This window comes from Gymnoscopelus braueri (genome assembly GCF_963280865.1).
Source record: "Gymnoscopelus braueri genome assembly, chromosome: 12".
Lineage (NCBI taxonomy): Eukaryota > Metazoa > Chordata > Actinopteri > Myctophiformes > Myctophidae > Gymnoscopelus > Gymnoscopelus braueri.
The window spans coordinates 36,136,567-36,147,078 of NC_137614.1; the positions used below are offsets into that span (position 1 = coordinate 36,136,567).

The window sequence follows — 10,512 nt, forward strand, 5'->3', positions numbered from 1 at the left end:
CCGATGGCGGCGCTGCGGGACGAGGGCGTGGCCGTCCTGGTGGTCTCCACCGGTCACGGCAACTACCAGGTGCTACGGCAGGTGGTGACCCCGCCCGTGGAGAACCACCTGTACTTTGTGGACATCGACGATATGAGCATCATCACGGAGGACCTGAGGGATGCCATCATTGGTGAGTATGAGCACTGGTATTCTGTGCGTGCGTGCGTGCGTGCGTGCGTGCGTGCGTGCGTGCGTGCGTGCGTGCGTGCGTGCGTGTTTATGTAGAGGTTGACGTTCATTGACGTACTGTATATTGACCCTTACTTACTGTAGATTGGGACACTTCCCAAAATGATGTAGCTCAATATGATGCCATCTTGGGCGTATTTTCAGAACGCCCATCGTCTGGAGATACTTGCCAGCGCTGTGTTGGTGCCAGTGACGGATTCACTTTATGTCATTGCTCAATTCTGGACAGTTTCATTTCATCGTCATTTATTTTTATAAAAGCTACATATCCTGAAGCGTCCAGACAAGATAAAGAATTGACCCTCACTATATGGCTCATTGCACTTCTATTTAAAGCAAAACTACAGTTTGGTATAGGTTTGGGTTGAGTAGTTACCTCGCCATGAGTAAAGTCCAAATATTGGGTTAGAGTTGATATTAATTAAGTCTCCTCAATGACTTACATTGCAAGGTGAAACAGGTCTCAAAGTCACTCTTTTAGCACATGAAATAATTATGCAGTCCTGTCTTCCTAATTAAAACTGTTCAGTGAACAAGTAATGAATTTGACATTTTTATAAAAGAAAATATTTGCTTTGTTTATTTCCATTTCTGCGCTAAAAGAGTGAGAGCTGTTCACTGTGCAATGCAAGAAAACTAAGAAATTCTTTTGGATTATCAATTTCTAATCAATGGAGCAACTACTTAAGATATCTCACCAGTATTTGGAGTTCCATCATTGCAAGGTAAATACCCAACACAAACCTCGACCAAGTGTCATTTTGCTTTGAGCATCCAGTGCCCCACTACTTGCCCGTCACTTGAATCTAAAGGCATGTCTCTCTGCTTCTCCCTAATTCCACACATGCTCCTGGAGACGGTGGCGCGTAATAGATTGCTGAGACAGTGTTTGTGCATGTAAGATTCCCTGTAATGAGATAGGGGGAGCTATTAATGGATCAATGATTCAACTCCCCGGGCTGTACCCCCCACTGTGCCACACACTGATATATATATAGAACGGGGGATAACTTATTTCTTTTTGCCAGATTGGGTATCAGCCATAATGCATATGGGGCACCTCAGAAAACATGTAATACACGTTCCTCCCTCCTGAGATGAGAGGATCCCCTTTAAAAACATTACAGTCCGCCTCTTGGGTTAGTATTTTGTTGCCTAATGGCGCTGGCTATTTCAGGTTGTCTTGTTGCAGTGGTTATAAAAGCTCGCAGACATCCATGTCTGTCTGTCTCTGTGACTTTTTTAGCACTCTGTCTAGTGTCTAACGACCCCCTAAGACCCCCCCGCAAAGCAAGGGGCCTCGCAAGGCTGGAGCATTTTACTTGCTGTTTTGCAAAGGTGCAAGATGTACCACAGTAGGAGGAATATCCAGGAACAAAACCACCCTGCCATGTTAGCTGAGTAGATAAGGATAATTCCTTTTAACAGGACGTTCATGAAAGTCCTTGCGGGCTTGTTTCCAATGAGGGCTTGTGAGCAATTAGGGGTTAAGAGTCTTGCTCAGGGACAAATTTCATTTCATCGACACATATGCTGGCGTGGCCTGGAATCGTACCTGGGGCAACCAGGGCCTCTGGCTCCCTAGGCGGGCTCACTAACCACTCAGCTATGGCCGCCCCCCGTAGACATGCATAATATTCACACGCAATGACATCATTCTGTAGAGGCCTGCATCTTAATTCACATGCAATGACATCATCCTGCTTCGTCCTCCCACTCCCTAACAGAGATCATCCGAGCCGAGCGACTCCAAGTCCACGACATCTCCACCAACTCCGCCACGCTCCAGTGGCGGCCGGTTCTGGCCGGTTTGCAAGGCTACTACGCGGTCCGTTTCGGGCCAGTTGTGACGGGTGGAGTCGGTGGCGGCGGAGCTGTTGGAAGTGGTACCAGTCCAAGTACCAGTGGTGGTCAGTACCAGAGACTGACCCGACCCTCTGACTCCAACTCTGTTGAGCTAACGGGCCTGAAGCCGGACACCACCTACACAGCCACACTGTCACCAGAGTCAAATGAACAAGTACTGAATCCCCTGTCTGTCACCTTCACCACAAAGCCAGGTAATATTTACACTACAAGTCTGCATCATTTAAAACAGCAGTGTCCAAACCTGGTCCTCTAGTAATCCTTGACCTGATGTTTTTCTGTCCTACTGGGAAATTCATTGTATTCTGTCTGGACATGTCATTCAAACTTTCTACATAGGAAAAAAAGAGTACACATTTTACTGTGTATTCAAGTTAGACCTGGAATACCAGATGAATGCAAGTAACTTCCTGGTAGGATAGAAAACCTTAGACCTTAGATGTTGGGGAAGCACTATACACTTAACAAATCTTTTCATCCTTTCACAAAATTCTCACCCACACTTGAGAATGAAAGAACTATAACTCATCTTAATTGGTAGTTAACAGTCTTAATTTTCTTTATGTTTTATCTTCACTGCCTTGTCCCTGAAAGGCCCAATCTGTAATTTATTTGAACAGATACATTTGAGGTGTTTTCAGTTGATTGTAAGTGAAACTATACACCAATTTTACTCAAATGTAAACAAACATTACTGATGAAAACAAACCTTTTACACAGCATCAGAAAATATTTTGGGAGTGATCGCAGGTTCCAATCATGTGTTTTGAATTCTGTTTGAATTTCTTGGGACTACCCAGGAATGCTCTCCATGACTTTATTTTCCGGGTAATAACTTCTTACACACTGATGCTGTTGTGACGCGGGAGCCAGAAAAACTAAATAATATTTCTGTCAGGACTGACATTTTTGTCAATCTGTTATTGAAAGTATTCTGGGGGCGTTTCTTTTATCTGCTGGTTTCACAACCTCACAATAAAATATAGAAACAGACTGAACAGCATTGTCAAGATCTGAAGATTACCAGAGTGAAAGAAAGAGTCCTGAGTTTTACTTTTTGTAACCAACAAATCCTCTGTAAAGCTACTAGCATTATGTCTTCTCCAGGACATGTTTTAGCAGGTGAATTTGTTGTGTTTTATCCGCTTGCAAAAGGATCCAAAATCTAAATCTTCCCCTCGGCCATACCATTTTGAAATGATTTTTTCTTCTTGTTATGTATGTATGTATGTATGTATGTATGTATGTATGTATGTATGTATGCATGTACGCATGTATGTATGTATGTATGTATGTATGTATGTATATATGTATGTATGTATGCATGTATTTATATATTTTTGTATTTATCCTTTACCTTATTTTTACATTGTTGTTTGAGAATGTTTAAGATCATTTTATTCCACATTTATCTGCTTGCAGTATTTCTTTGGAGTATTTATGTTACTGTGTTACAAGCTGCTCACAACTAATTGCCCCTAGTTAAGTGGGATTCATTTACGTTGTTTGAAGGTGAAATACCCTTTTGTTTGCATTTTGAATCCAGTTTGTGCCTTGGCCCTTTAATGGTTTCATTGTCTGCTCTCTCCCATCAGTGGTGCTGAGCCCAGCCGTGGTGACGGTGTCGGAGTCAGGGGCGAGCAGCGTCAGGGTGAGCTGGGGTCCCCTCCAGCCAGCGTCTGTCAAAAGCTACCGGGTGGAATACTCCGCCTTGCCCGGCGGTAAACTCCACACCGTCACGGTGGCCCGAGGACAGAACTCCACACTGCTCAAGAACCTCCAACCGGACACCACCTACCTGGTCACCGTGAGCGCCCTTCACGCCTCCGGCAAGGAGAGGGCCATGTCTGTGAAAGTGTGCACTCAGGAAGGTGAGCGTCAGTAATAAAATGTATTTTCTTCTTTTCTTTTTTTCATTTATTTTCTTTTTTCTTTCAATACGGTAGCGTAAATGGACCATGAAGTACAACGGGGCTGCAACAGCTAAAGGACGACTTAACCCATTTTCAACCTATCTTCATGTAATTGGTCCTCACTAACGCTCATGATAATATGGTACCATCTATGTCTACTCGGTCTGTGTCTCAGAGAAGGACTGTGGACTGTTTAGAATCCTGCCTACCAGTTACATCATCGATGGAGAATCCAAGCTAATAGAAACTGCAGGCTTTCTGTTCCTGGAAAGTTAGCATGCTATAATCATGGAAGCCATTGTTCTCGCATTTATATAGAAAAAATGAAATTGGGTTTCTGAACTGTCTGAGACACAGAGGGAGTAGGCAAACATGGTACCATATTATTATGAGCATTAGTGAGGACCAATTACATGAAGATAGTATAGGTTGAAAATGGGTTAAGTTGTCATTTAACCCCAAAAATAGCAGATTTACAATTTCAGCTTGCTATTTCACTATTAAAATATATATTATCTGATTAATTGAAAAGTTATCATAAAATAATTGCTAATAAAATAATCGGTAGTTGCAGCCCTACTTCAATTGCGGATGTGGTGTAAAAGCAGCACTGGGGATCAGTTTACCTGACGTTAATGGTAATCCTTTACCAAAAAAGCACAGGACACAGCCTAATCCTTTTTGGTTCTTGAATTTCAACTAATTGCTATAAATGCAGCTCAGATTTCTCAACCCTCAGGGTTCTCCCAGGGTTCCATTGGAACTTGAGCACAATCGGACCATTATATTGTTAATTTACTGTATTGAGGGCATGTGGTGGATTCTATTACACAGTAAAATCTTCAGAGTTCATTTAACTCTGTGAGAGTACAAATGTGCATTTGGTACATTATGGTACCATTTGTACCCTCTCAGATTAAAGAGTGGATACTTTAAAATTAAGAGTTTATGTGAATGTTGGACCCATAAGGGTCATTACATGCATTTAAACTGAGGACTTTACTGTACAGTAGGCTGCTATGTTCCATTCACCCCCCTCCCCACTTGTACACATAATGTCTTCCTTTTAACCCACCCACCCTTCATGCTCTCCTTTCATGTTTCAGTGACACCTGCCTTGGCAGACCTCCAGCTGACCACGGTTGGCAGCGACGCGGTGCGGGTGGACTGGAAGGGCGGCGTGGACGGTCTGAGGGGCTACTGGCTCACCTGGGAGGGACAGGGGGATCAGGGCAACGCTCTCCCCGCCCAGCGCTCCACCCTCTATTTGCCCCCAAACTCCCTGTCCACCCGCCTCACGCACCTGCCCCCCGCGGCCAGAGTGTGCGTGTCGCCCATCTACCGGACAGCGCGCGGAGAGGGCCTCTGTTGCACAGCACAGTTCCATTCAAGTTAGTAGCATATAATATACAGTATGGTGTACGAACATATTTTTATAGGCCAATATGTTCAGCCTTGTAGTTTGACTTGATTCGTTTCGACTTCAATGCAACCTAGATGTGTGAATAGTTGAGCCGTGTCGTTGAGCTCCAGCCCAAGTTTCTTTTGGCTTTTTCAGCACCCTCTGGTGGAATAATTTGCAGACAGAGTGACATACAGTACATACACATTGACGGGTGACAATTTAAAGGAAGAACTTGAATTACTGAGCGGAGAAACATAACTAATGCACCTGTTCTAATATAGGTGGAGTCCATGATACAATTAAGCAATTAACACTCTGTCATGCTCTGTGAAATGTATAAGGCCCACTGACAGACAAAAAAGCATTATTGAAAACAAACAGGTATATATGCACAGGCAATTAACTAGGCAAAGGTGAACTCAAAGTGCAATCAACACATGGATAGGCTAGAACTAAACAAGACACAGGTGGAGACGGTAACTAATAATCACAAGGCGGATGAGTCAAGAGGGCAGACAGGAAGTACAGGAACATTACTACAAAATAAAATACACAAAATAGGATCAACAGACTAACAGAATTACAAGACTATTAAAGTAAACAATCACTTAAACCAAACAGGCATAAGAACAGAAGAGAAATGTCCAAAAACTAACACAAACAGCCAAAATCTAATGGCTGAGGAGCAGGCCGTGACATATAAGTATGTAAGGAAAAGCAAGAGCATCTCTTCCGCAGGTGACTGAGAATGTCAGTGCAGGATGTGACCAGACTGGACAACTACATAGTGAGGGATGTTATAGTAGGTATGCAGTGCATAAAACCCCTCATTACAAAGACAAATATTTGAAAGTTTAGTCTTGCAAAAACATAGGCACTGGTCAACAGAGACCAGTGTTATTATAATTTTTTATATGGTCAGATGAGTCATCCTTCACCTAATTATCCACGAGTAGGCGAGTGCATGTGTGGCAGGGCCTGTCACAGACCTGTCACAGGGATGCCAGGCCCTGTCACACCCCTGTGACATGATACTATTATGACCATGATACTTGAGACATCATCAGTATCATCATGTCAGTATCATGTCACTAGCATGGTCAGTATTATGGTCAGTATGATGTCAGTATCATGGTCAGTGTCATGTCAGTATCATTTCGTTGACGAACACTACTTTAGCTGGATAGTCACTGCATAATCCCCCGATTAAACACTTCTATTCTCATGGGAGTGGTCTCTTTCAGGATGACAATTCCCCCTTCCATAGGGCATGAGGGGTCACTGAATGGTTTGATGAATATGAAAATGATGTGAAGCATATTATGTTATGGCATTCACAGTCTCCAAATCTGAACTTAGTGAGACACCAAACACCTTGTTGGTTTTTGCTTTAATTTGTCACCCTCTTCGGGCGGCTCAACTGTAAACACTTCATGTTGGAAAACACTAATATTAGTAAATACCAGCCTACTACTGACTGAGACACATTAAAACATTATGTATTCTCATTGCTTTTGCCAGCAGGCAGGTGTAAATCTTAATGTCTAAACAGCTGTTTTCTCCTCCTACCTTCTAGATGCATTAACCTACGGCTACAGTTCATAGTAGCAGTGAACTGACCATGCACCATACCAAACATGGACGGACTGTGAGGTGGGCATTCTAGACTTTTTCAGCCACAAATCCCTTCGTGTTCCCGTCATTTATTTTGTGGATATCGTCCAGGAGAGACGTGTGGTTTGGCTTAACGTGTACGCATGTGGAAGCCATAGACACTTAGGTGCGGCCCGGGACAAAAGAAAATGGCCAAGCGCCAGTTAGCTTACAACCGGCGATGCAGCTCTGACTGTTTGCTTTTTCCTGTTTATATCGTCTCACCTGTTTTACACCTGTAATCGAACTGTAAAGCACTTTTGTTTGTTTAAGATACAAGCTTTAGATAAAGACATGTCATTCTAAGTCTGAAAAGTGGGACGTGCTTGAGACGGTGGATGTTTATCGGTGTTGTTATGCAGGAATGCATTTTGCACCATATGTGGATCTGCTTAAAGGAATGTATCGACAATTAAAATGTTTTTTTTTTTTCTCGAATCCCACTAACGCACACACGCACATCTGATTTGCATTTCTAATGGAACTTTAATTCCCTATGATAAATTCTCAGCACACGCATAGCACTACTGAATACTTGTGTGTGCAGAGTGAAATTGTGCACATGGGCAAATGAACACGCAGTCCTTAATAACAGAGGGGATCCACAGGACCGCTTTGAACTGCAGAAAAATTACAAACAGGCCGACCACATGCCTTAAACTACAGACAGATGCTACGGAATGCAGATGTTTTAGCCGAAAACATCATTGCAATGTTTTCTGATGCAGATCTACAAGTCATGCATAGAAATGGATGGACATCAGTTAAAGGATGAATTTAACACATTTTATAGCTATATTATTTTTGTCAGGTCTGTCACTCCACTGTTTTGATTTTTGTGCTTTTGTAACTCTTTGCTGCCCCCTTGTGGAAGTTTACTTAAAGGGACTCAACTACTGTTGTTAACCCACTATAAGGCTAAATTTGTATTATGGTGGTTTTGTAATTTAACATGAGCTTTCAATAAATATTATTACTAACAGTTTGATTATGAATTATTGTGATTATGAATAATTGTGATCATCCTTAGAGTTGGATTTGCCGCGTTTTTACAGTCCATAGCCTATTTGTTTGGACCATGTCCAATTAAACACTCGAGTGTAGCACACTTGCGCCTATTGAGATGGACCTGTTTTTTTTTAATTTATTTATTTTTACAGTTAATGTCTCGATATCCGTAACCTACATTTGTCTGACCTGTGCCCTCTACATGTACAATTTCATCTTCAGCCCCCCCGCCCTTCATGAATGAGGGGGCAGAGCAGTGGTGGCCATTTTGTGGTGCCACAGATAGAAACCCCATTCATGTGTCAAATCATTTAAAGAAATATATGCTGGGGGGCTTTTTGTCTTTATTTTAGAGAGGGATAGCCAGGGAAAGTAGGCTGACAGGAAATGGGGAGAGAGATGGGGGGGGGGGGTGACACGCAGCAAAGGTCGTTGAACCTGCGACACGCTGTCAGGCTGGCATTGCAGCCTAGGGTGCCTGGACCGTCACGCTACGGCCCAGGCCGTGTCAATTCATATTGAAATATTTAATTATATTATATCATATATTTAGTAATTTTTTTTTGTGGTTTTCAAATATTTTTTTGACACAGAATCAAATGTTTTATGGTCATGATTCACCAGGAGCCTGGATGGCTTGGTTCCAGCCTTAAAATAATTTATATAAATATTATCGGAAATCTCTATGGGGAAAATGACAATAGCCTACACGTCATCGTACTCGACACCTTTGTACGATGAAGTATAAACAAGGCAAAGATTTCACCTGGATTTTCTTGATTTGTTTCATGACATAAAGGAAGCTGATTTGTTGTTAGTTTTTGTTTGTATTAGGTGTAAACACTACACATTCAACACCGATTTACCCATAAAATATGTGTGATTGACTATTAGAAAGAGAAAACACATAAATGACTTTTTATTTGATATTCATGGGAAAAAAAGTGCATTAAAAATAAAACCAAGTGGCTTTACATCGATACTCTACTGACCATGTCTTGAGAATATACATTTACATCATTTGAGATATATATTAAGTCTAATCAAATGAAGAGTAACAAAAAATGTACAACTATGATCATGGTGGTGATGATGAAAATAATAATGAAAAATTAAAACAAACCATCCACAGCTTTGTTGCCCTGACCTACAGTACAGACAAAAATCAAATTTAACTAGCTCCATAACGGTGTCATCACTCCACGAAAATTGTTTAATTGAATAAATCAAGTAATGAAGTATAAATTAGTCTTTAAAACCCACCGAGCTCTTCCGTAACAAAATTATGAGTCCAAATAGGAAGTTATAGATTCGTTTTTCCAAGTAATTTAATCATCATGTGTAATCTCACACAACGTCACACAATTAAATTCTCTTTCAGATTATTATTCTCTTTTCAAACTGTGCAGTTAACGAAAGTACCACATCCATTCTCTTCATTCTTTAATCAGGTTAATGTCCAAACTACAATATTGGTCAAAATCACACACACACACACACACACACACACACACACACACACACACACACACACACACACACACACACACACACACACACACACACACACACACACACACACACACACACACACACACACACACACACACACACACACACACACACACACACACACACACACACACACCTCATGTGGGCCAGCCAACAATATGAATGTGTGCAAAACAGCAAAAGAACAAAGGAGCTTTCCAAACAAACAAACATACATATTGAAAGTATTCAAACGTTTCACTGAATTATGCACACAGTTTATGTTCGTAAAGTGTAATAAATCACATCGCTACAATGTTTACAATCAGTTCAGTGCCATGTAAATTGTAATGCAGCCCGACCCAACCTCTCACTCGATTGACAGGTTTCAGATAGGCTCCCTGTTCTCAAATGTGTGTTCTACTCTACAGTATCATCTCCAGAACCTGTGGGGTGCTGATGTGTAATATATATACCATATTAATGTAACATAATATAACATATACAATTCCTGAAGAAGATCCAGCCGGATCGAAATGTTGAGAAGCAATAAGCTGAGATAAAACCAGTGTTGCGGACTTTATTCCTTTCCAGTTGCATTGCCGTTTGTTCTGCACCTGGGTGAGATCGCCTTTGTGCTGATGTGTAAAACATGGTAAAACATGTGATAAACAACTGTCACAGTTTGTTCTGTACTGTAGATCCAAATATTTTTATTTTGTGGCAAAAGTTCCACTGTTCACCGTTAAGTATACATTTGAACTGTTGTGCCCTATGCTGCATTTAAAAAAACAATACACAGAATCCGCAGTAATAACAGTGTGGCTTCCCTGTGCAATCTGTAGCTATGGATAGCAAGTTACTAGGTGTGCGCAATTCGTGAACAAAGCATGTGCAAATGTGCTAACATGAGCTTAGCAACGTGAGGTGAGCTGATGATTGTTG

The 10,512-nt window shown here is 41.6% G+C and overlaps 1 protein-coding gene across 1 annotated transcript in view; it reads left to right on the forward strand.

Moving 5' to 3' along the window:
- vwa1 (von Willebrand factor A domain containing 1) overlaps window positions 1-8,050 on the forward strand; it is a 13,296-nt gene extending 5,246 nt beyond the window's left edge. Inside the window, exons 2-6 of the mRNA XM_080444572.1 lie at window positions 1-172; window positions 1,959-2,291; window positions 3,693-3,968; window positions 5,117-5,401; window positions 6,992-8,050. The exon at window positions 1-172 is cut by the window's left edge and continues 386 nt beyond it. Coding sequence (XP_080300698.1) covers window positions 1-172; window positions 1,959-2,291; window positions 3,693-3,968; window positions 5,117-5,401; window positions 6,992-7,020 — 1,095 coding nt within the window. The 3' untranslated portion in view covers window positions 7,021-8,050. The remainder of the gene's footprint in view (window positions 173-1,958; window positions 2,292-3,692; window positions 3,969-5,116; window positions 5,402-6,991) is intronic.
- Window positions 8,051-10,512: the final 2,462 nt, after the last annotated feature.